Raw genomic sequence first — 27,448 nt, 5'->3', positions numbered from 1 at the left:
TGAAGTGCTTTGCATGAATTCATTCACTTAATCCTCACAACCACTATTACTATCCTCAGCTTTATACACGAGAAAAAATGAAACACAGAAAAAAATGACTTGCCCAAGGTCACTCCGTTAATGAATGGCAAAACCTGGAACAAACCTAGACACTCTGACTTCTGAACCCAAACACGTAAACCACCTCATGTTAAAGGAAGGCATAAATCTTTAGAGAATGCATTACTGCCACCACCATCTGAGTCTTTCATTCCCTCTCCCTCTTCCTCCCTCCCTCCCTCTCCACTCCCTTTCCCTCTTGCCCTTTCTTCCTTCTCCCTTCTCTCACTTCCTTCTTTCTTCTCTCCCTTTTTCCTTTCTTTCTTTTTTGACTCCAAAGTCAAAACTATTTCGTTACTACTGTCAACTTAAAGCCTCAGGTTATGCTTTCAAGACTTGACTTCTTTTTTATGTTTATTTCACATAGCAGAGTATATGCTAAAGTGAATAAAATATTTAGTGGCTTCATGAACTGATGAAATGGGCTATTTGCTGTCCATGTTTTGTTTTTATTTCCCGTTCATTTTCTCCTCCCATCCTACTTATACACTTTCCAGTTTCTCCTCTCCCCAGTCCCCTACACCTATGCTGCTTCTGAACAACCTCTGTGGAACCTGTTATCTTGTTTGTTTGTTTTTTTTGAGACGGAGTTTTGCTCTTGTCGCCCAGGCTGGAGTACAATCTCGGCTCACTGCAACCTCCACCTCCTGGGTTCAAATGATTCTCCTGCCTCAGCCTCCCAAGTAGCTGGGATTACAGGCGCCCACCATCACGCCTGGCTAATTTTTGCATTTTTAGTAGAGACGGGATTTCTTCATGTTGGCCAGGCTGATCTCGAACTTCTGACCTCAGGTGATCCATCTGCCTCGGCCTCCCAAAGTGCTGGGATTACGAATGCGAACCACCATGCCCAACCTATCTTTAAAATATTCCCTGAAAAAAAAAATAACGCCAAGTTCAGCAGCCTACAGAAGAGTATCAGGACACATAGGGAAGCACCTTAATGTCATGGGAAAATATCCTGAAGTTTTAATATGCCATACCAGAAGGGGGAACAAAGAATTACAACAGAGAAGCATTTCTCAAACTGTTTGGAGTGAGAGATTAATGAATTTGCTCAGGGGAAAAACGATGCTCCAGTCAAATAGGTTTGTTAAACCTTGAATACTCTATGTCTCTCCCCCTGGAGAATACCAATATACATTAGCATATAAAAGGTTCTGAGAAGTCCCTGTAATAAAGAAACCTGTTACACATCTACACATCACCTTAGCACCTCTCACACTCACTTGACCATGGCACCCTTCTCACCACTCCATTCCAAACACTTATTTGTACCTTTCAGTTTCAGAAAACAAAGTTCAAATCATCTTTAAATCAAAAACGTACTATTTTGCCTTTACAGACTCAAAATCAGATCCTGAACTCCTGTCAAAAAGGAAAAAAAAAGCTCCCAACCAAGCCAACAATGCCAACTTCAAAAGCCTTCAGAGTTGGAATCTGCCTGTACCTCACTGATACATCAACTACAATATCAAACTAGAAGCTTTGCACAAAATCTAAGGAGAAGGGTCTTACACATCTGTGTGCCAGGTGGGCAACTCCACGAGAGGGGAACATTGTAGTATAACTTAACTTGACAACTGTCCCTGTGGGCATTATTTTTTCACTACATTTAAACTATCGAGGGTATCACTACTTTAATCTTGCATTTGACCACCACGGAGCTCATTTACATGGCCTCTTAAACAAACATGGCCAGAGCACACAGTCCTACATTTCACTTCAGCTTCACCACCCCAGATGACTTTTGTACATAGGCCCAGCCATGATGTGAGTGAAGCAGCTGGAGGCAGAGGAATGGTGGCCTGGCTGATTAGGAAGACAATGTATCATAATAAATCTTGGGTAGAGAGGAAAATTGAGTGGACTCACCATACACAACCAGAGAGACCACGTGACTCTGCTTCTCCTTTGAAATGGGATTGGTAAGGATGACAGTGTAATTTCCTGTGTCTCTTTCGCTCACTTCCATAATCGTCAGTACATGTCCCACTTTAACTGTGTGATTGGACTCAAGGGGTATTCCATTTTTATACCTACGAAAAAGAATTCTCAGGAATTAGTACAGTCGAAGGATTTGCTCTCACATGAAATGATGCTTTGTGTTTATTTCTAGTAGTTACCATTTTATTTCTGGGGGCGGGTAACCAAGGTACTTCACAGGGATTCTGACACGCTCCCCAACCGTGGCTGCCACCAGAGATTCCATGCCACTTCCAAAAGCAACAAAAGGTTTTTCTGCAAGAAATTTTTTTTTAATGTCAGCTTATTGTAAATGGTCATTTGGTTTAGTTTTTCATTTCAAGTGAAACATCAAAAACATTGAGGATCTGAGTAGCTGCAGTTCCAAGATTCCATGTATTACCTTTTAGTGGGTCACATTTCAGCTTCTCCCACACCTCCCGTGTTTCTCCCACACCTCCTGTGCTTGCATTTGCTTTTCTTTCCCCAGTAGTGCACTCCCATAAGCCTAGTGATTGCTCAAGTCTCAACTCAAACACTTGCTTCTCTGTGCAGCTTTCTCTAAGTCCCCCAGGGATGCTTGGGTGCTCCTTCTCCTCTGCTCCCAAGACACACTCCACACACCTCTTCCACCATGTGTTAATAGGCCCCAGAACTCAGTCCTCAGACCTCCTCTTTATTTACACCTTCCTCTAGCCTCAAGTTTAAAGTATCATTCACATACCTCCTAAATATGTGCCTTCTGCCCTGACTCCTCTGGGTTCCAGGTTGACATATTAAACATTTCCACTTGGATGTTTCATAGGCATCTCCAGAGAAACATATCTAACACTGTTTCCCTAAATTTCACTGCCTCCTCGATCTTTGCCATCTCAGTAAATACCACCACCATTTACTCAGTTGCTCATGCTAACACTTGGGTCATCTTCCACTCTTTTTCCCTTATACTCCACAACCAGTGAATTGATCAGCAGATCCTGTTGACTCCACCTTTGAAATATATCCAGAAGCAGATCACTTCTCACTATCTCTACCTCAACTACCCTTGTCCAAGCCACTCCTCAACTCTCACCTGGATAAACGTAATTAGCCTCCCAACTAACCTCCTTGTTTCTGCCCCTATTTTCCTGAAGTATCCTGGAGAACAAGAGTACTTCTGTCAAAACATAAGCCAGAGCACGTTTCTCTCTGTGTATTTTGGCAAGTGCATCTTGGCAAGTGAAATAATTTAAATAAATTTAGGACACTTAGTGATTTCTATTTTGTTCATTCAGAAGAAACTTTCAAGTTCTTGCTAGGGATGCCACATGACCTAGAGGTCAAGAGCATAGCTTTGTAGTCAGGAACTTGAGTTCCAATCTCAACTACTAAGATGAGATGAGCTAATAAAGTAAGGGCTCACTAAATCATACTTGTTGTAGTTGTTGCCACTTTTATGATTACAACTCTAATAAATAGTATCATCTAAGGTATTTTTAAAATTCCACTTTATTGATGCATTCTCATGATATAAAATCCAAAATCCTTTCCAAGGCTTATAAGTAGGATGCCACACAAATTACCATGTAAACTCAGACATTTATGTAAATGAAAGAGAATTAACAAAAAATTAAGGTGATTTACTCAAAGCCAGTTCAATTTAATTCCAGTTCAATTACAGTTGACCCTTAAACAACATAAATTTGAACTACATGAGTCCACTTATAAGCAGATTTTCTTCCACCTCTGTCACCCCTGAGACAGCAAAACCACTCTCTTCTCTTCCCACTTTTCCTCAGCCTTCTCAATATGAAGACAAGGATGGAGACCTTTATGATGATCCACTTACACTTAGTGAGCAGTAAATATATTTTCTCTTCCTTATGATCTTCTTAATAACATTTTCTTTTCCCTAGCTTTATTATAAGAATATGGTATATAATACATATAACATATGAAATATGTGTCAATTGACTGTTTATGTAACAGTAAGGCTTCCAGTCAACAGTAGGTCATTATTTACATTTTGTGGAAGTCAAAAGTTATACCTTGAATTTTTTTTTTTTTTTTTTTTTTTTTTTTTGAGAAGGCGTTTTGCTCTTGTTGCCCAGGCTGGGGTGCAATGGCACAATCTCGGCTCACTGCAACCTCCACCTCCTGGGTTCAAGCAATTCTTCTGCCTCAGCCTCCTGAGTAGCTGGGATTACAAGCTCCCACCACCACTCCAGGCTAATTTTTTGGATTTTTAGTAGAGATGGGGTTTCACCATTTTGACCAGGCTGGTTTCGAACTCCTGACCTCAGGTGATCCACCCACCTCCACCTCCCAGGGTGCTGGGATTACAGGCGTGAGCCACCATGCCAGGCCTATACATGGATTTTTGACTGCAGAGGGAGGGTCAGTTCCCCTAACCCCTGAATTGTTCACAGGTCCAACTATATATTGCTAAATGTTTCCCCAGTTTGCAAAGCTCATGCTTATTCAGGTAGGCCTCTCAGCCTTACAACAAAACAAAAATTTAAAAACTACCCTAACTAATACTATTTATCATAGTAAGAATCCTAATAGCAACAACAACTATAATAAGTAATACTAAGTGAGCTCTTACTATATATCAGCACATCTCATCTTTAAAGTTGAAGTTTGAACCCAAGTTCCTGACTACAAAGCTATGCTCTTGACCTCTAGGTCATGTGGCCTCCCTAACAAGAAGAACTAGGAAGTATCTTCTGAATGAACAAACTAGGAATCACTAAGTGACCTAAATTTATTTAAACTATCTCACTTTTCAAGGCACAGAATAATTTCCGAGGAGACCATAACTTACCATGGACCCTGACAAATGTGCTGTTCTTCTTGGTCATCAGCCCACTGGATGCTGCACAGGTGTACAATCCTTGGTCACTCCGGGTTACACCATCTATAGTTAAGGTGCTCAAAAATTTCTTCATCTCACTCCCAGACTGGGTTTTTAGATCTCGGTTTACAAGTTTCTTATGCTGATGCTGAAAAAAGAGTTGACTGAACTTCCAAAGCACAGCATATAACATTACCCAATAACTTCTAATAACACAGAGAATTAAATCTTGGCCTTTGGTAAACATTATTTAATGCTAATAACAGGGACACCAGAACTTTTAACCTCATGCAGCCAACGATGTATTTGGTTTCAGGAGAAATAAATGGAACCAACTGAATTAGGATTTTTAAAACCTCACATGGCGAAAATGAGATGGATATAAACTGCAGAAACACAAGTAAATGTGACCACTGTTTAAGGAGCAGAGTATCTCATGCCACCTCTTAAAGAGAAATTCCCTTAAAAGGAATGTAGATCAAAAACTTTGCAGAAAAGAGAAATGACATAATGTGGAAAGATGTAATCACCTAGAGAAAACTAATATTCATAGACTGGCTGTTGCAGAACAGGACAAAATTCCTGGTATTTCACCTTTTTGTGGGTGCTATCTGTTCTGCAATTCCCTTAACTTGTGTGTGTGTGTGTGTGTGTGTGTGTGTGTGTGTGTGTGTGTGTGTGTTCTAAGACTTTTAAATTTTATCTGGCCAAAGAGGCCCCTATCTCTCAAGCAAACTTCACTGGGGCTTATTATCTAAGTATTTGGAGGTCTGGCTTTGAATCATTAGTGTTACCTTCGAAGAAGGGTATTCCCAGTTGAAGTCAATCCCCACATTTAGTTCAGTTCTTGCTGTACAATTTAAGACAAGCTTCTCTCCAACAGATAGTTCAACTCCATGAGACGGACTCAGAACCACATCATAAATCCTATACCCTAGAGCAAGTAAATTGAAAAAACAGAATATGAGTGAGAAAATAAGCCTATAACTTTGCACAAATTTATTTTTTAAAGTAATGCAACTTTAAAACACGCCACATTGTTTTTCCCTGCAGGCCTCACCAATACTTGGTAGCTCCCAGGAAAATGGCCAACGGAGATTTACAAAGCATTACCTTCACAGATCTCAAAGATGTTGTAACCCAGTGGAGAGAAAAGTAGCAAACTTTCAGTGGTCAGTAGCCCTAGGCCAGTAGGGCCAGCTTTAGCAAACTGCTGAAGTTTCCATAAAATAGGTATAATTGAAATAATTGATAGCAAGCAATGCTCTGAACATTGAGCATAAATGAGCTCCAGTAATACCATTCATTTTCATCCTTTTTAAAAAAAAATTTCTTTTTCATCCTTGATCTTGGCAAGAAAAGAGACAACCTCAACTGCACATGGGTTTATTTGGTAGAGAAGAGCAGATGAATGGCCCAACACCATATCCTGAGTTCCTATACTTTTCAATATCCTTCTTCACTGTACATCATTATCTCCAAGATCTTAATACAAGGAGTTACTCTCTACTATCTGTTATTAATGATATGGAAAGGAACTTTCCTCTTACCTACAACCACAACTATGTACATAATAGACTGGTAACTTTCATCATTAATTTTTGCTTCACAGAAGACCATGCCAGCATAGCTGATCATATAGCTGGGAATAGTAAAGCCCTTCTTGCTGTCCCAGGAAATTCTGTTACCATCAGGAACAAATCTCTTTTCTGGGTACCTCTGGGTAATAAAAAGAAATACCAAATATTTAATCCAGTACCAAAAATGAGAGCCATGTACAATGATCACTGAAGAATTCATCTTATTTTTAAGAATACTAATTAGTTTTATTCAGTGCATTTCGCCCTTTGTAAAGGATCCTGAAAACTCATTGTGAATATTATAAACAGGCAACCCGTCTTACTATTAGCTTAAAAATATAAAAACTTGAGAGACGTTTGGAGGAGATGCAACTTACTGCACAAAGAGACACGTTGAGATTTGAAATGGACCCGAGACATGGAATCACCACAGTTTTGTTTTTGTTCTCAGTAATGTACACAACTCCATGTTGGTCACTAACAGAAGCAATAAATGGAGATCTGTAATCTAGAAGAAAATTTAGTTTTATTAATGAGTTAATGGTATTTACTAGAAAAGCTGGTCATTTTTCAGGTTCCTAAACTCTAACCAGACAAGTGAATGACTGGAAGTGACACCTCACACAAGCAAAGGCATCCATAGCTTATTCTACTGATAGACATCTGGCTCCAAGACATCTGGTTCCACACTTGGATGGGTGTGTGTGTGTGCGTATGTGTGTGCACACATGCACGTGTATGTATTTGTGTGTATAAAAATTTTGAAAAAAACTCCCAGTTGAGATTGACTCCTTTCACAAGGTTTATTGACAGGTAGAATATATTTTTATAGATTTCACATTTTAAAAGATTAATCATTATATTTTTTTCAAAAAGAAGGATAATATTTACTTTAAAATTTAAAGTTAAATCTATACACTTTACCAACAAGTTTTACTGATGTTTAAAATACTCATGTGCTCTCTCTTTAGGTAAATAATGTAAATTCCATGAAAATCAATGAATGGATCCCAAAGGATCTTTAGATTAACAGGAAACAACTAACATTTTTGAATTTGGTTATTCAAGAGGACCTTTTATGGGAGTATTTTAAGATTCTGAAGACTAGGGATATGATTCTTTCTAAAATCATGTTTAATTGTTTTTGCATTTAGTTTAACATTTAGCAGTCATTGATATCTTCAGTGACAAACATTTGAAAAGCTACTGTTTCAAAGACTGAGAAGAAAACTGAAGAGATTCTGACCGGATTCAGTGGCTCACACGTGTAATCCCAGTACTTTGGGAGGCTGAGGCGGGCGGATCACTTGAGGTCAGGAGTTTGAGACCAGCCTGGCCAGCATGGCAAAACCCCATCTCTACTAAAAATACAAAAAACTAGCAGGGCATGGTGGCATGCGCCTGTAGTCCCAGCTATTTTGGAGTCTGAGGCAGGAGATTCTTTTGAACCTGGGGGGCAAAAGTTGCAGTGAGCTGAGATAGCACCACTGCACTTCAGCCTGGGCAACAAGAGCAAAATCCATCTCAAAAAAAAAAAAAAAAAAAAGAAGAAGATTTCACGGCCATTCATTACTCATACAATGTTAATATGCTGTTGGAAACTTAGTACATTCCCCAGAGATAGAGATGATGTGGTATGGAGTCATGCTTGAAATCTCAGAGGGATAACATTTCACATTGCTATGCCCAACACATCTGATCATGCATTTTCAGAGCGCTTCATAATAGTCAGTCAAAGTGAAGAAAGAGTTAATTAAACCACAGGGGACAAAGGCAACTAATTCCCTGCAACAGCAGAAGTTTGATTTCCTTCCCAGCTGGAAAGCACAGAAAAGCAGCCAATCTAGCCCACCACATGCCATAGTCATTATCTTATGAGGCCAGGGCTCACTTCCTGGCTCCATCCATTGCGGAAGAGAATAGGGTCAGAAGATTAGGGAAGTAAGGTGGGGACCAGAGGGGACATTAAACACCTATCCATAGAGAATACTTCAGTGTTTCCTTTCCCATTGTTTAACTGCGTGGCCAAAATCTTGGACAGCCCAACTCCTAGAACTTTAGGCTTAGACAGGAAGCAGAATTTAATGGTATACCCAAAGACAGGCAGTATACCAATAAACAGTGCTAGGGATTGCCACTTCTTAATGTTGCCTACCTTTCATCCACATGTTAGGAAATATTACATAACTTGCTTACAGAGCAAGCCTTTGGAAGCTAAATTAACCCTTTGACGTAAGACTAAACCTGTTTAGTAAATCAATTCTATTTCGGTATCTCAAAAAAAGGAAATAAACAAAAGAAACCCAAACAACCACTCAGCCTCTCAAAATAAAATATTTACTGAAACTCATGAAATGAATTTTCACATGTCTCCAAGTTTCCTGACTTAGGAAGAAGTAAATAATGAGATATTATGGGGGAGGTTCATCTTGTAGTATTTCTAGACAGGCTGAAAGCAGGAAATCCTTGCAATCTTCTGACCGAGCTGCATCTCTCAAGACTGCCAGGTCAAAAGGAGCCAGAAATTCTCCAAGATGTGAGACTTGTCTCTTTCAAATCCTGTGGAGGGAAGGAGGAGGGCACAGAATTCTATCTTGGATAATGCTTACTCTGGGCAAAGATATTTCTCAAACGTCGTGAATCCAGTGGCACAGTTTATTTTCATATGGTCTCCACTTTTTCATTGCACTGACCATATTACACTACTGAAATGTAAGCAGAGATATGCAAGTGTGTTTCCCAAAGCTGATGAAATTCTTGCCTTGTAAAAGCTTTTTTCTGAGAAAAAAGTCTAAGTCATCTCCACCTGTCTCAAATACCCTGGGACGTAAAGAGGCATATACATAAATACATAAAATGTCTGTTTATCTTCACTGAAAGGAAAAATATTTGGTACATGCAAGCAAACTATGATGCAACCCTTACATTCCTCAAATTCATATCATAGGGATCTCATTAGTTAAGTCAGGTTTTCACAGAAAAAAATAAGATAGTGTAAGATTTTTGAAACACAAAAGAATGCATAACTCATTATAAATGCTGAATATGTGTGATATTTATTTTATACTATATGGACGTTAAGTCAGCCTTCATAATATCAATCCCAAATTGCACATCCTAGAAAGATACAGCATATCATCCAAGATCTCAGACCAAACAAGCAAAGGAAAGAAACATCGTCCTGAAAAGAGCTGAAGCAATGTCTTTATTTGCACATGAGTATGGGAATTATTTTCTATGAAGTATTAGTAAGAAAAAAGTTCCTGTGTGCAAAAAAATCCAGAGCCCTTGGCAAAAATGCTTTCCTATGCATTCTTGGGAAAATCTCCTACTCTGCTGTAGATAATTTATCTCTCCACAGAAATTTCTCCATAATTCACCCCCAAATCTTCCTCGATTTCAAGAATTTTCAGTTTTCTTCTCAAACATAAGAAGACTTTTTATAAGTCTCAATGGCCAATAGTGAACACAGATTTACCTTAGAAACAAAGATCAGACCCAAACTAATTGGGCAAAAGAGAGAGAACACAGCCAAAGCTCCAGAATCAATCAGTCTTATTTCTCAGAGGAAGCCTCAGGAGAGAAGAATTTTGTGTATTCCTCTTGGCAAACAGCCTTTAGACCAAGACCTTTGTAGTACTCAATTCTTCTTTGAGCCTATTGTCTTTTATAACTGGTAAAGAGACGTGGGAAATGAATTTTATTCCACCACTTACCTTGAACATAGACATAAATGACTGAGGCCAAGTCAGTTTCCCGGTAGAAGCACTTGTAGGCTCCAGTGTCATTTCCGATCACTTTTGGAATTGTGAGTGTCTTACAGAAGAGGCCATCGCTGCACTCAGTCACCTCCACCCTTTGCTCACTGCCACTCTGATTATTGGGCCAAAGCCAGTCCAAGTCCCTCTGTCCCCTGAAAAATTAATTTCAGGGAGGTATTAATATGAAGTGCCAGACTATGAGGCTATTTCTAAGAAAAGAGAAAATTTGGTTTTGAAACTTAAATAAACTCTTTAACAGACACAGTCAAAGTCTTCTACCAGCCAGGCATGGTGGCTCACACCTGTAATCCCAGCACTTTGGGAGGCCGAGGCAGGTGGATCACCTGAGACCAGGAGTTCGAGACCAGGCTGGGCAACATGGTAAAACCCTGCCTCTACTAAAAATACAAAAATGAGCCCGGTGTGGTGTCGCATGCCTGTAATCCCAGCTACTCAGGAGGCTGAGGCATGAGAATTGCTTGAACCTGGGAGGTGGAGGTTGCAGTGAGCCAAAATCACGCCACTGCATTCCAGCCTGGGCAACAGGGCAACCCTGTCTCCAAAAAAAAAAAAAAAAGAAGTCTTCTACCAACAAGTCGGATTGACATATGATAAAAAGTTATGAACTCAGCTTCAGAAGTCACTTTTGGCATTCCTGGTTTTCCACTAATTAATGCATTCTTTCATTCAACAAATATTTGTTAAGCATCTACTATGTGCCAAACTTGTTAAGGACTAGAGAAAGAAGAGTGAACAAATTAGACAAAAATCAATGCCTTTATGGAACCTCAGTCTAACTGGAGAAAACAGGCAATTAAAAAGTAAGTAAGATTTATTGTATAAAAGATGGTGTTTAGTACTATGAAGAAAAATATAGAAGATGCAAAGAAAAGGGGAAAGAATTTTGCAGGAGGTAGTCTTGATAAAGCCAGCCATAGGAACATCACGAAGAGCAGTATTACAGGAGCACAAATAGCACATGGAAAGGCCCTGGAGCAGGTGCATATCTGGAGTATTAAGGGAACAGCCAGGAAGCCAGGCCAGCCAGGTAAGAGTGGGCAAAGTGGAGTAAGAAGTGAGGTTAGGAAGAAAGGCGGTAGAAGTAACAGTCCCTCAGGACCTTGTCAGGGCCTCGCATTAAAACATAGATGGCTTGTACTGCAGCATTTCTCTACAAGGCCCCAAGGAAGATAAGACGATAGTCAACATCAAGAAGAGTGTAATATTATTGGCCCTTCATTCAAAGAATTTAAAATTTCCAGGAAGTTGCAGCTAAATCAATGAAGTTACTTTTAACACACTCCATGGTTTTTTTTAGAACATAAGAAATGTTTATGCAGAGTTTTAAAAAGGGAGCGTGGGATCCTTGGGGATTTCAAATAGCCTTTGTTATCAAGGGTTGGTAAAAGGAAAATCTAATGGGAAATGTGTCTTGAACAAGTAAAGCTAGAGAAACAGCACCTGCTACTGTATTTTTTCCCAAGCGCTAGGTATTGGTAAGGAGCTAGGGTATTCTTTACACTGCAGTCTAAAATAGATGTATGTCATTCGGTTTAATGCTTAGTATTCAACAAGCATGAAGCAATGGCAATAAGCTACCCAAGGTCCTTTGTGGACCCCCAGCACTCTTCCAGGAGGGAAACATCACCTCCTCTTTTCACAGTCTCTACCAAAAACACACAGGTCCCAAGAAGCCTCCATGCCTTTCATGCGTGATCACTATGTTAAACCCACGGGTCTTCTGTCTTTCATCCTGGGGTAAGGGCTGAAAGGCAAAATATGAAGGCCTCTTCCTCTTGACAAAGAAGTCTATTCCTCCAGTTATCAAAAATCAATAGCATGACTTCTTGCTAGCAAATGGGGAAATATGTATTCCAGAATATCAAGGCAGAGCCCGAACTCCATTATTTATGCAGATCACGCACTCAGTAATATTACCCACTAGATATTAAATTGCTATTAAATATTACTGCCTAAATATTAAAATTAGAGCAATAAATTTATTATAAAGCAAAGTTTTTGGAAAGGGATAATAAGATGTTCAAGAGTCATACCGAGCATAATAAATATAGTCCCCAATTTTTTCAACTCTGTTCCTTAAATGTATACCCTCAACTTCATTTATTCATTCACATTTATTGAGTGTATGTCCAACATATGCCAGGTGGCTGTGCTGGTTATTGGAATGTGGACGTGTGTGTGTATTCATGTGCATGTGTGTCTGTGTGTATGCATGTTAGCAGAGAATAGTATAAAAACACCAGCAAAATGGTACAGAATTTTTGAGAGAAAATCTTCTCATTTTTCATTATTACATCAGTTCTTAGAAACCTCACCACTTATGAACAATTACTATAAGCTCTATTACAATTCTACTCTACTGGAAATTATTTCCACTCAATAAACAATCAGTTACTTAACACAAGAAATCTAGATCTAGAATGAATCCTTACCTGCAAGTAATTTGAAGAGTTGTATTAGCCTTAATTGTAAGTATGTCTTTTTGTATGCTGAGCCTGGGCAGATCAAGAGAAACACTGGGCAAACCTAGAAACAAATTAAATAAATGAATGTAGTTGCCACTGAGTTAGACCTAATAGGAAACACCTTCCATAAACAATGCATACTCTATACTTTAAAAGGCCTCTTCAGCAATTCATTGTATAAAACTGGGAATTTACTTTTCACCATTCTCAGTAAAAGTTCACAAGCTGTGTCATAACAGGAAGAATGGGCAGATGGTCATAAACCAACACAACAGTTCTGCAATTCATGGAGCTAGGGTGGAGTTCCTGTTTTCCTGCATTGCCAACTTCAAGGTCTTACAAAAGGATATGGGACATTGAAACCAAATGAACCTTCATCTGATGATCTCACTCCCTTGGGAAAGGACCCACTGACATTTCTTATAAAACATAGGATGTACACATTTGACTAAATTGCTGATTAATGAATCCCACTTAGAGGGATTTCTGTATAGTTCATCTATGTACCCTGAAGGGAGTGAGAGAATCTATGACCTTGTCTCATTTTCCTTTATCGATTTTCTAGTGTGCTTCCTCTGGTAACCAAACTACCACAGCTGAAATAATGGCTCAATAAAGACTGTACATTAAAAGCATGGGAGAGAAATTGAGGAAGAGAAAACATTCCCCGATTCCACACATACATGCATATTAATATACTCTTATATATGTGTGGAATTTTCCCAATTTCACACATACATGCAAATTAATGTACTTTTCTCTCTACTGTAATTCATTAGCATTACCCTTTTTTAAAAAAGCATATGAATTTTTTGGTGAAAAATTTTCCCAATTTCACACATACGTGCAAACTAATGTACTTTTCTCTCTATTGTAATTCATTAGCATTACCCTTTTTTAAAAAAGCATATACATTTTTTTAAGTGTAATGCTAATGAATTACAATTGAGAGATCTGAACTTATTCATCAAAGCCCTGAACTCATCCTGACATCAAGCTTCAGACATAAGAAACTTGTCTTTACCTAAAAGAGATAAGAACCAGAAAAGTACCACGGCATAGATTCCTCACCACGGGTCACTCTACAGCAAGATAATTGAATTCTCTGTCAACTAAATGTGAAGAGCTATGAGGTGTTGAAAAAGCATGAGAGAAAGAAAAATTGTCCACTATGCTAGAGTCTTAACAAATATCAAGACTTAGAAAATACCAGCTTTAAAAAAGTAATTGATGCTGGGCAGGCACCCAAGCTTTCTAAGTCATATCAACTATGAAAAAATGACTCCCTAGGCCTAAACTGGCATTGACCTTGCTGGGCAAATAAGAGAGTATGAACAAATAGGAGGAAGTATGAGACGGTATAAATAGAGAGAGTATAAGTAAATATCCAGTGCAAACATCCAATGCATTGAATCTGAGAACCCCAATGTGAACAAATGCAGGCAAAATGAATAAGTGACTGCACATATTCTCACACACTGCACAGATGTGCAAAATAAGTTACTGACATAACTGGTCCATATCATGGTCTTTAAATCAATAATGTGGTTTTAAAATAACTGGAAACTAAGTTATATCAATATATCTCAGAAATTAACTGGCATTGGTACTCACTTATGTTTAGGGCAGTTTTGTTCTTAAGACTTTAGACTGTGTCAGAATATCCCTGGGTCTACAAATCTGCATTTTTAACAAGCATTTCAAGTTACCCTAGCACAGATGGTCTATGGGCCACTCTTGGACTGCTGCTGGTCTGGGTGGTCATGTTTAATTAATTTGCACAGTACTTTGTGTGTGGAAGGGGGGTTATATTTATGTTTTAAATAGAGAATGGGATGTCGCTATGTTGCCCAAGCACTGCTTGAACTCCTGGGCTCAAGCAATCCTCCTGCCTCTGCCTCCCTAAGCACTGGGATTACAGGAATGAGCCACTGCACCCAGCCTGCACAGTACTTTTTAATATGAAAGGAATGACTGCCCCCAAAACAGGCAAACAAAATCCAAAGTGTTTAAAAGCAAAGTGAAACCATCCCACTTTGTCTAAGAAAAGGAAAATGAAAACAATTCATTTGGATTTAACACAGATTTCAAACTTGACTGGGGAACACTAGGTTGAGAAAGATGCTGAAAACGTGATGTACAATTCACACTACAATCCAAATGAGAAAGAATCCATTATTTGGGCACATTCTTGTGAGAAAAAAAATGGCAGTAAAAATAACTCAATAAGCTGTGCCCACTCGGCTACCAAAATGAGAAACTCTTGAAGGTCCCTCATCATTTATTGTCACAAATCACATTCTAGACACACTTTCCTATGTAACAAATATTTTAAAAAAGAAAAGGTATGTCCTTCATTCATAGGAAGCTGAGACAATGCCATACTACTCTAGAGACAAGTCTACGACAAAAATCTATTCAACAAGGCTCTCGATAACTTCACCTTCATATTTGTAGACCAACAGTTTTTTTTGTTTTGTTTTGTTTTGGTTTTGGTTTTTGGTTTTTGGGTTTTTTTGCTCCATTTAACTTCATTCATTTCATTGGCAAGCTTGAGCTGGACTCTTCAGAAAGTTCTAAAGAAATAACTGTAAGAGGTACATATGCTACTACTCAATAAAAAGCCCTTCTATGTTCAAATCCCATAACCAATATTAATTAATTTGTGCACTGTTACCCTTCCAGCTCAAAGACGGGAAGGAAAAACAACAGTGCCTCTGTCTCTAGAATTTGATGGCACCAATTACAGCCCAATCCAATTAAGCAAGTAATGCGCTCCAAAAGGGCAAGTTCACCATTATATTCAGGGCGACCCGACTGCCGACTGCCGTTACTATTGCGCTAGGAAACACCCCAGGCTTAAAAGTAACTAACTTATTTGTGGAATACAGAGAAACCACATGTTCCAGACCTTCATTCTCTTTCCATAAAGGGGGAGAGAAAGGGTTTGTCAGGGACAAATGAATGTCCATGGTGGACTGGCCCCGTTGAACCAAGTCATTATAAACAAAATTCAATAACCATGGACAGATGATCTTGGTACTGTATGTGGGTGTGAGTGTCTTTTAAGGTATGTGATTCTTAGGAAGTAAGAAATTTTTTTCCCTGAATTATTAGACCTTTTTTTTTTTCTTTCTCTGACCCTTTCCCCTTTCTCACCCTGGAAAGGGTGGAAATCTGGACATCAGCAAACTGGCTGCAGGAAAGAAATATTATCTAAGAGGTGGAGAGAGAAAGGGAAGTGAGGAAGAAAAGACAGACAGCTATTGCCTCAAGAACGTGTGTGTTCCTAATTGAAGGAGACAGAAATTTTAGGTGGCAGGGAGAGGAAGGAATGGCACTAAAGCTAGGTACCAAGTACCACAGGAAACGTTTTCGGAGCTTGAACTTCTGACTATGCGCTTACTCCAAGGACCACAGCGCTTTGGAAGATGTGCAATGCTTTACGCAGGACAGTTGGCTGTTACTTGGAGACCCTTAGGGAAGCTGTCACAGCCCCCAGGACAAGTCCCTATTCCCCTCCTTCTTCTCTCTGCAAGGAGAGTGGCGTCCTGTACCAAAGAAGGAAAAAAGGTTTCTCTCCTCTCCAGACCCCACTTCACACAGTGGGTGTGCAAATGTGTTCGAGCATAAAGACAACAACGGGCCGGGTCGCGGCTCTACTCGCAAAGAGGCAGAACCGAGTGTATGGTGCGATCCGGGAGACCCGACTTGAGATTCCTGCAAGGTTTCCTTCCCTAGGCCCGAACTACGATGTTGCGCGCAGCCAGACAACTTTTCACCGGCTATTCTCGCCTGCGAGAGCACCTCCTGCCTGCCATCCCCGGGCACCTTCCCACCTCTGCCTGCCAAGAGCCTGACGGTGTGTCGGCATCTCAGGACACGCTCCAGCCGAGGTCCCTGTCGCAGACCAGAGTCGTGGAAAAGGAACTGGGCTAGAGAACAGGAGACCACAGACTCGCTGGATAATCGGGCCAGTCTCTGAGTCTCAGTTTCCCTACTGGTCAATGAAAGATCGCAAAGTGTCAAGTCCCCTCCAACTCTCCAGCTCTACGATTCTGGAGTTAGATCGGGCTTTCAGGTCCTCTCCGCCCTCACCCGACCTGTCCTCCTTCCTCCTCGGGAGTGGGCTCCTTACCCACAGAGGCGGCCCGGGTCTCCACGCAGAGCCACAGGGCGACGGCCAGCAGCACCTTGCTCGCCATCCTGCCCCTCGAGCTGGGCAAAATGCCCAGAACTCTGGAGCCGGTTCTTTCTCCCAGCGCCTGTCTAGAGAAGGAGGCGCGGAGACGGAACCCGCGCCACCGCGCAGCGCAGGACCGTTGAGCGCACACGGCTTGGGAGCCCGGGTGCCGACCGCGGCTGCAGGGGCGTCTGCGGATGCCAGTAGGAGAGGATATCCCGGCTGCCAGACTGGCTTTCTGCGGCGCGCAAGTGATGCCCGGCGCAGGCAGAGGAAACGCTGTGACCACACACCGCCTGCTCTCCCGGGGTCCCGGGACTCAGTGCGGGGTGGGAGCTGGGGCCGAAACTCTAGAGCGCGGGGGCGGGGCCATGCGGGGCGGGGCTGGGGCGGAGGAGGGGCTCTCCCATGCGGCCAGCCCCTCCCCTCGCCCGGGTGCGCAGCGGCGATCTAGAGCTCCGCAAGCTTGTTTACATCTCCCCATTTCCCCATACGCACGGACTGCGCCAGGCCCCGAGTCGCCCAGGAGAGAACATCCCGGAGCAACAACTTTGTTTCTGGTGTAAATAAAAAGTAGTCGGTAACAGGCGCTGAGCCACTCCAAGGCTTAATCGCTTGCGGGTCCCGGAAATTTGGGGAGCATCACCAGGAGCGCAGCGAGAGGCACCGCGCCCTCACCAGGCGCGTCAAAGTGCAGGACCCTCTTCGCCATCGCGCGCGTCTAAAGTGGCCGAGAATCTGCAGCAGTTTGGAGCCACAAGGGAGAAGCGGATACTGAGCCAAATACGCCGGGTCGCAAGCTGGCAGCGGCTCCAGTCAGTAGTTTTGGTTTTTGTATTAGGGTATTTTGTTTGGCCAGCACAATTGTAGTTTAAAAAGCTGAATCTGGTTGCTCTTAATCAGAAAACACACTCGCCCTGTTCGCCAACATTCCCGCTATTTCCCAAAATATTTGGCGGCTCCAAGTTTGAAGTAACCTGCCTAGCCCCAGGAAAGCATTTTGCTTTGGGACCCCTGCCTGGCTCTCGCCAGAAAACCTATAGGAGGGCTCCAGGGAACTGGAGTATACTGGGCCCGTCCCTGGCATGAGGCTTTCCGTAAGAGAGGGTTTTGTCCATCGTGTTCCCCAACGAAGAGCCCTAGTGAAACTGGCCAGGCCCCTTTTCAGAACAGAGCTTCCAACCAAGATATCCTTAGGCCCAGGGGAAGGAGGCCAGCTGCCAGCGGGCTTCAGTGGAGGAGCAATGAAGCAAAAGCACCTAGGACACTCTGTGACCAAATTGCACAACTGTCTCCACGTGTGTGGACTTCTTGCGGCAGCTGTTCGGAGGGGAACTCCAATTCCTTCCTGACCACATTCGTTCCTTCTTGTTTTCTGTGCGTATCTCCCCACACCTGGGGAGTGACATCAAATGTCCCTTTACTTCATTAAATATGAATCTTGCAAATGCCTATGTCTCTTACCTCCCAGAGGAGCTTTTTAATGACAACCTGAAGGACCATTCTTCACCAAGATAAACACACAGAATTATTATATCTACACCTAATTCAAACTGGATTGACTGTATACAATTAATGTAACCCGTTGCTTATCTTCATCTGTTTTTAAATATTTACTGTATTCATCCTTCTACCTTTCCAAGCTGAAATATTTTAACACTGAAATATAATGAATGTATATGGCAAAAAAAAAATTTTTGGAAAAACACAAAAAGGTTTAGAGCGAAAAGACTTTCTTTTGACAGAGGAATTTTTATGTTTTCTTTTTTTCCCAAGCAGATTCTTAAACACAAGTATGTAGATATGTCACCTTCCTCTTTCCACAATTGCTTGGTATAAATGCTGTTTGAGCCTTGGCTTTTTTCCCTTTAAATTTTATTTATTTATTTGAGACAAGGTCTCATTATGTTGCCCAGGCTGGTCTCCAACGCCTGGACTCAGTCCATCCTCCTGCCTCAGCCTCCCAAAGTCCTGGGATTACAGGCATGAGCCACCCTGCCCAGCCTTCACTTTACAATATACATTGGAGATTCATTCTACATCAGCCTTAAAAGCACCATTATTTATTTATTTATTTATTTATTTATTTATTTATTTATTTTTAAAGAGGCAGATTCTCACTATGTTGCCGAAGCTGGCTGCGAACAAAGCTCATCTTTCCATCTTTTCAATGTTGGCACGGTGATCTACTGTATAGACGTACTCATATTTTTCTGGGAGGTATTTATTTGGGGAGGGGAGAGAATCTTTAAAGAAACTCCTCTCTTCCTGCTAGTAAACTTAGCAAATAAAATAGGATGGACTCTGGCAGTGTTGGATAAAGTGATGGGAGATGGAACCTGGTAAGGAGAGGGCAGTTTTTCTCCATCTCCATCACCAAACAATTCCCTATCAGCCTTATTTACAATTCATGACACTTCCTCTTCCATGTCTCATTTAAGAAGATAGCGTCTCCTCTGAATGCAAACCAGAACCTGCAGGCCGGTGGTAATAGCCCCCTTTAGAAGTCTTGGAGGAAATGATGCGTCTTTGATGGCCGCAAGACCAGAATTTGGCAGAGTCTCAGTGAAATCAGTCTACCACTTTCCCTCCCACACAGCACTTAGAAGTGCCTTAGGTTCACACACACACAAAAAAGGCAAAGTCTGTTAAAAAAAAAAAAAAAGGAAAAAGAAAGATAGAAAAGTCTGTTCCATGTGCAGTACCCTCTCATTAGCCAACATTGCAAAAGAGTGACTTTTGGGAGTTAACCCAACAGTACGGCAACCACCTAGCAAAGTGCCCCAAATGTGTTGAGTGTTCCACAGATGCTATTCAGATGCTACAGCAGAATAGTAGCTAAGTGCACAGACTCTGGGGCCACTGCCTGGATTTTATTCCCAGATCTACCACTTACTATCTGGGTGGTCTTTACCAACTTACTAGTAACTTATCTATGAAACACAAAAAAAAATTATAATAGTACCTTTTTCACAGGGTTCTTACAAGAATTAAAGGAGTTACTGCATGTAAGGCACTTGGAATAGGCCCCAACACAGCTAGTAAGCACAAGATCTTGGACATAGTAAGTACCAGATACACATTAAGAAACATTCTGCAAAGGTTAGTTATACTACAATGCATGGGCTTCTTCATGCTGCTGAGATCTAAACTGCAAAGAAGGCTCATTCATTCAACAGTTTTTGAGCACCTATTACATGTTAGGCTCTGAACCAGGAAATGGGGTTATGATGGTGAAAATAATGGCAAGATGAGCTTAAATGAGGAATCATTGTAACAGCCTTACCCAAGACAAATTTAATTTAATCTTTAAGCACTTCTTGTCTCCAGCTACTTTTCTGGGCTTGTACATACAGAATATACATTGTTCATATTCAAAGCACACTGCATAAATTACTCTCCATGATCTCCAAATTTGGTTACATTACCAACAGTATTTTGGACTCCATGCCTTAACAAGTTATATGAAGATTGGTCAAAAGTTAATAACTGTGGAAGTTGAACAGTGGGTACTTAAAGATTCATTTGACTGTTCTCTCTACTTTTATGTGTTTGAACGTTTCCATGATTTAAAAAAAAAAAAAATCGATTTTAAATGACTGTAATCAAAGGGATGCCCAGGCCAATATAACACTAATTTTCCATTGTCTTTTCTTTGATATGGTGAAAATAAGGATTTGGAATGTCCTTGAGCATTATCTTTTAATCATTTCAGTCAGAGGCTTCATCATTTGTCAATGAAAATAATAATTCTTACCTACCTTAAGGACTGCTACGAGATTCAAATGAGATCATCTCATGAAAGTGCTCTATAAACTGTAAAATGCTGATGGTGGTAATAAGGATTCAATAGATGTTTAATTTTTTTTCCTTAAAGTACTTGTTACCAAAGCCTTTAATTAGGTGTCTTCCACGTATACCTTCATCGCCTAAGAATATCAACGGTTCAAAAATATTTCTGGCCAGGTATGGTGGCTCATGCCTGTAATCCCAGCACTTTAGGAGGCTGAGGCAGGAGGACTGCTTGATGCTGGGAGACTGAGGCTGCAGTGAGCTATGATTGCACCACTGCACTCCACCCTGGGTGACAGAGTGAGACCCTAACTAAAAAAAAAAAAAAAAAATAGTATTTCCCATATTTCTTTGAGATAAAGATATAAATGTAGAGAAGAGATACATGGAGACATACATGATTAACAGAAAATTTTGCAGAAAATATCTAGAAGGGTACACACCAAAAAAATACCTACCTTGGGGAAATGGTTGAGGCACAGAGGCAGAAGGATGAGAACTTGTACTTTTTGCTTCATATATTTCTATAATTTTTTTTCAAACCAAGAAAGTATTACTTTTACAAATAAAAAATACTATAAAAGAGATCAGCTCTCTTTTCTAGGGGTTTTTATATTTTTAAATACGACCATTTATTGATTACATGTTTGCATTGACACTTTCTCATGTTTACTATATTTTTCTTTCCATGTTCATTTATTTTCAACTTACCAGAGCCTATGACTACCTCACCAGATGCTGGCTCAGTTTCATAGCCCATCCATACTTACAACTATTGTGCCTTGGGAGATCATAAGCATACCCTTTTTTCCTCATTATCTACCTTCTTTAAACGTCTACCTTTATTTTACTTCCTGTGTAATTTATACATTTAACTTAAGATATATTTGTATGTTCAAGAAAAAAAAGGCTATGTCACCACAAAGCCAAGCCTGCCTCGAATGTGTCCAACAGTGTTCGATTATATTTATAAAGCCTTATATTCTAGTAAATATAAAGCAAATTCTCCATCTTCTTTGAGAAAGAGATTAAAGAGAACTTGATTACTTGCTCCCTGCAAAGGAAAAAAAATCTCAGTTACTATAAATATGTATAACTATGTTCCAGTCCCAAACTCTCCCGTATAGTTTCTTGGAATATCTCACATAAGAATAGATATAGTAATTGTTAAATGTGTAAAAGATGCAAAGAATTTAAATAATCAACTGAAAGCCCACACAGCACTAGAGAAGGGTACTAAAAACTAATAAGAGCTAACACTTTTTGAGCACATCATTACAGCAGGCTCTGTTCTGAATACTTTATTTCTCATTTCATCCTTATAACATCCCATGAGGTGGCAAGCACTATTAGTATTCCTTAGAAAGAAGAGAAGTAAAGAGAAAAAATATTTATTCTCAATTTAAGTAAATGTCCCTTTGCCTTCCTAAAAGTCTTGCCCAAAAAAAAGTTGTTATATTTCTTTGTAAATAATCAATGAAAATTTTCATCATTAATTAGGAATATGATAAAAGGAGGGCATTCTTTGCTTTTTTCAATAACAATAAAAAGAAGGGGTAGATTTTGGAGCACTTACTATGTGTCAGGTATTTTCCTTGGATTATCTTATTTAATGCACATAATAACTCAATAGAAAAGATACTAAAATTATTCCCATTTAAGGGAGATGGGAAAATGAGGTTTAGAAAGTTTAAGTAACTTTTGCAATGTCCCATGACTGTAAGTGGTGGAATCAGGACTTAAAAGCAGAGAGGTATTAAGCACCCAAAACAGACCCCTCCAAGCACATACAAATAGCTTTTTGTTTTTGGTTTTTTGTTTTTTCGAGGACTAATCTCATTCAAGGCATGAGGCTGAGTGAACTGATTCCACTGACTTCCTCTGCCTCTCCATAACAATAGCTTCCATTTTCCTAGATGCATGAAAAGCTAAGTGACTTAGAAGAGGCACTCTGAGATGGCTGACCAAGGAAGAATGCAAAGCAGGTAATTAGATCTTGCCCTCCCCACCTGCAGAATCCCAGCCACATTGAATATTTACCTTCCACCCAACCCCCAAACCACAGATCTTCTCTTCCAAAAAAAGAGTAGTTGCTTCTATACAAATAATCACTTGCGCATTTGGGGCATTTCTTTTCTACCATAATTTTTTGTCATTTGTTCTCCCAGACATACCTTCCATACCCAGTGCAAATATCTGTCCGAAGTGATATGTTTTGTTTTTTTATTCAGCTGTCTGCTTCAATTCAGACACTTCTAGGAGAAACAGGCAAAGACAAATCTTACTTGAGCAAGTAGTTAAGTTTGGAAGGATAGTTGGTAAGATCTAATAAAAATGGTTAAGGACATGATGATGGTGCCTATTAATAAAATCTATTTTGTATACTATAGACTTATTGTGTTATGTCTAATTAAGCAAAGCTATTGTAAAGATACTTTGGGGTTAACATTATATGTGCTAGCTATGTAAAATGTACTTTATATGATTATTCTCAAATTCACATTTAGATAATAGTCATCCATTTAATAAATATATCCAGAGTTATACTGAATTTATACTTTATCATTGACAAATTAATGTGGACTATTTTGTTATTCACAGAACTAAGAAATTATTTTCCTTTTCCTGTACACACATAGCACTTATGCAACATCTGATAACATAATCACATGTTTATGCAAATGTTTCTCCCTCAAATCAGGAATTAGGTCACATTGATTTTGTATTCCCAGTGCCTAACACAGTCCCTGTGTATACTCACCTCTCAACACATTAATGATGTCCAAGTTATTTTTGTCATTTCCATTTCTGCTGCTCTTTGTTCCTCCTTTGCTTTTTCTTTTTTCAGAATCACATGCCTCTGGAGTATCCATTTCAAATGTATTTACAGAGAGCAATTTGTGGGAATAAAGAGAACTATGCAATGTCAACATAGACACAACAGAGTGAAAGAGTTAGTTCTTAATTTTTTAAGCAGTAGGGATTGAAGATTTTTGTTTTTGATTTTGAGTACAATGAAGAAAAAGAAATAAAGCATTTATAAGAGTTGCATGTATTATACAAGAAACGCGTGATTGAAATGTTGCCTCTGTGTCATTTGCAGACTTGTAACCATTTTCCAGTGAATTAATACCATCTTCCTCCTTAAAGCCTATCAAGTTTACGAAGAATTGAATAGTGCAAAAAAACACTTTTAGTTCCCAGAGAAGTGCTACAGATTACCATTCCCTTACAAGAAGAATGTGTACACTTCCAGGTTAATTGTATTAGTTTGCAATACTGTTCACATTTTTATAGACTAAAGATAATGTTTCCCGGTAATGCCACTTCACCAGTGTTGAGAGCAAGATAATGACAGCAGAAAAATTTTATGTTCTTTGTATATAAATTTAGTCTCCAGAGTTTCCAAAACATTGGTGAAAAGTTCCTGGAGGCACAAATAAAAATTTTTTCTTTGAGCAGTGTTTCTGAATGTTCGTTTGTAATATATCACTGCCTTGCTTCACTTAATAAAAAAAAAAAGAAAGAAAACTCACCAAGGAATGCCTCACAAAGAGAGAAATTTTTAAATAAACTGAAAAATACAACTTAAAATCTAATTGATAATGATCCAATAATTGGTCAGGCTGGTTATAGGCAGATGAAAGACTGTAAGGGAGTCATTTCATGCATCTCATCACACAATATAAATAAAAGATCCAGCTGTGGAGAAAATGATTCTAGTAACAAAGCACCACATCAAAAATATTCCACATTAAAATGGTCTTTGGAGGCCGGGCGCGGTGGCTCAAGCCTGTAATCCCAGCATTTTGGGAGGCCGAGACGGGCGGATCACGAAGTCAGGAGATCGAGACCATCCTGGCTAACCCGGTGAAACCCCGTCTCTACTAAAAAATACAAAAAACTAGCCGGGCGAGGCGGCGGGCGCCTGTAGTCCCAGCTACTCGGAAAGCTGAGGCAGGAGAATGGCGGGAACCCGGGAGGCGGAGCTTGCAGTGAGCTGAGATCCGGCCACTGCACTCCAGCCTGGGCGACAGAGTGAGACTCCGTCTCAATAAATAAATAAATAAATAAATAAATAAATAAATAATAAAATGGTCTTTGGATATATACAAAAACACTATATTTCCTTATCCTAAGAAAACTTGACCTTGCTGCTCCCTAAAGCTACTTAGTAGTCTAGTACTTTGACCTTTCCCTCAAACGAGTTCTTGAAAGATAAAATGACATCCCTCACCTTCTCTCCTCATGTGCAGTAACTTCTTACTCTTGACTCTGCCCAGCATCTCCACAACAGCCATCCCATTGTCCACCCTCTTCTTGAACCTCCGTCTTTGCTGAAGCTTAAAATACTCATAGGTATACTCCTACCTACCAGCCAATGCCCTTCACTGGCTGACATTCCTTTGCTCAACCCTAAACATAAGGATCACCAAATCCATTCTTGGTCACCATCCCTTGTACTCTTCCATAACTTTCTCAGGAATTTTATTTCCTCTGTGCCTTTGACTGTCTTCCTTATGGAGAAAACTTGAAAAATTGTGCTCTTCAACTCTGATTTTCTACCCTAGCTCCAGCTTCTAATCTCTAATTCTTCCTGGACATCTCTGTGTATGTTCCACCAATTTCTTAAATTCAAAGTGTACAAAACCGAATTCTGCCTCCTTCAGCCTTCTCAAGCTCGAAGTCCCTCTAGATGCTTATACTACATTCCATGCTGTCCCCTGCCTTTTATTTTCCTCTCAAATCCAATTTTGTCTACATTCTTTACTTCCCTTGTATCCATCTCCTATTTTCATTCATCAGACTGCCCTGACTTATGACGAGTTTGCCTTTTTCTTGGAATATTCCAGTCCACTCATCACTCTGCTGCCAAAGTTATCTTCCTAAACACAGAAGTTCATCTGTCCTTCACCTTGGACAGTTGACCACTGTACACAGCATAAAGCCCCACATCCCAAGCCTTGTGTTTAAAGGTTCTGTTCTTTGCTGCTTCCTATTTATACAACTTACCTCCCAGTATACCATGGACATACTATTAGTCTAACTTTCTAGATTTCACTGGCCACCTCCAGAAAATGTGTTACGTTTCGTCTCTTGCTTACTGTGTTCTCTATGCCTTGAATGTGCTTTATTCCAATATCTGCCCATACACAGTTGGTCCCTCTTTAAAAAGAGGCCCCAAGAAGTCTCTGCAATCCCTACTCATCCTCATCTCCCCATCTGACTTACTCTTTCCATGCCTACAAGAGTAAGGATTCCTTAAGTTGTAAGAAACAAGAAAACCAACTCAATTTGGCTTGAATGTATAGGATCATGTTGTTGTAAGTTATGGTCTGGTTTCAGACAGTTTTGTCCAGAGTCTCATTGTGTCATCCTACTGTTTTTCTCTGTGATTTTCTCAATTCTGCCTTCAGGCTGTCTTCATAATAGAAAAAAAAAAAAAAAAATGGCTACACATTCTCACTCCACATTGTCCACAGAAAGACAGTGTCTCTTAAGAAATAAAGGGGAAGATCTTTGATCCTTTGACCTAAGCACACCTTAAGTCTCATTGCCTTATCCCTAAACTAATTACCAGAGGCAGGAAGGATCTAATAGGCTATGTCAATCAGAGTCCACCTTTGCAATTAAGAATAGGCTCAATAACACCAAAACTACATAATTGAAATCGAAAAGGGACTGTTCCTCAAAAAAAATCTAAATATTTTTCTAGGAAGCAGGGGGAAATGCATGTTAAAGAGACAACTAACCAATGACCATTATATTCCCCATGCTCCAAGAATATCTGTTGTAGCATATAGGATATCATGCCTTATAACAGGTTTTTTTGAATATGTGTGTCTGTCTTTCTCATTATATTGTAAGATGAAGGACAAGTTTAATGTGGTTTACATAATCGTTTTCTCTAAACTTCCAAATAATTGATGACAAGCTTTTCATTCTTCTTCTGAAATAGTTTTTTCTGCATCCAACAGTATCATCATAATAATGACTAACATGTATTGAGTTACCATGTGTCAGGCCTTGTTGTAAGCATTTTACATGTGTTGACTCCCTTAATTCTCACCATCAGGTTACACATTTCATAGATGCAGAAATTATGGCTAAGGGAGGTTAAGTAACTTGCCCAATCCTAAGCAGCTTATGTATGGGGGAGCCAGGACTTAAGTCAAAGCAATGAGAATACAAAGTCTACACTCTGAAGCTGACTCTTATGCTAGTTATATTTATTAATCTCAATAAAATGTACCTGTTGGCAAAACTGTCACTAAAAAGCTATTTATCTTTCAGCCCACCCATTTAGACTACTACTCAATCTTGCCAATTGTTTTTTAATGTATCTGTCCTTTATGGTTTGTTCTTACATTAAATTGACCATTCAAATTCTGACCATCTCTTGGCTAGAATTCTAGACTAATATATTTAAGAATCAATCCATCTCATATTCCCACCCAAACTATATGCTTAGCCTCAATACTTTTCTTCCTGACCTGATCCCCAATCTAAAGGTGGAACGTCTTTCATCTCATAATCAGAAGAGAATAAGACCATCAGAAGTTAAATATCTAGAGTGGCTTGTGACAACAAGTCTTATGGGACAGCATGGTAATTGATTCTTTGATGTTGTCCTGACTCTGAGATGGAACCCATATAACTGTGAGAGCCCTTCAGAGATTATACAATACAGTGCCTTCTCTTCAGTCAGGAATCCATTAAACATTAAAGATTAATCTTGATTATTA

At 39.8% G+C, this 27,448-nt stretch overlaps 1 protein-coding gene across 1 annotated transcript in view; it reads right to left on the bottom strand.

Moving 5' to 3' along the window:
• Positions 1-17,234, bottom strand: part of KDR (kinase insert domain receptor) — a 47,185-nt gene extending 29,951 nt beyond the window's left edge. The window contains exons 1-9 of the mRNA XM_007998687.3: positions 16,866-17,234; positions 12,695-12,788; positions 10,197-10,393; positions 6,858-6,988; positions 6,451-6,619; positions 5,695-5,834; positions 4,871-5,048; positions 2,226-2,340; positions 1,975-2,138 (exon numbers count right to left, since the gene is read on the bottom strand). Coding sequence (XP_007996878.1) covers positions 1,975-2,138; positions 2,226-2,340; positions 4,871-5,048; positions 5,695-5,834; positions 6,451-6,619; positions 6,858-6,988; positions 10,197-10,393; positions 12,695-12,788; positions 16,866-16,932 — 1,255 coding nt within the window. The 5' untranslated portion in view covers positions 16,933-17,234. The remainder of the gene's footprint in view (positions 1-1,974; positions 2,139-2,225; positions 2,341-4,870; positions 5,049-5,694; positions 5,835-6,450; positions 6,620-6,857; positions 6,989-10,196; positions 10,394-12,694; positions 12,789-16,865) is intronic.
• Positions 17,235-27,448: the final 10,214 nt, after the last annotated feature.

The sequence above is a fragment of the Chlorocebus sabaeus genome, chromosome 7 (assembly GCF_047675955.1).
Source record: "Chlorocebus sabaeus isolate Y175 chromosome 7, mChlSab1.0.hap1, whole genome shotgun sequence".
NCBI classification, from domain to species: Eukaryota; Metazoa; Chordata; class Mammalia; order Primates; family Cercopithecidae; genus Chlorocebus; species Chlorocebus sabaeus.
This window is presented reverse-complemented; position numbering and strand designations above follow the sequence as displayed.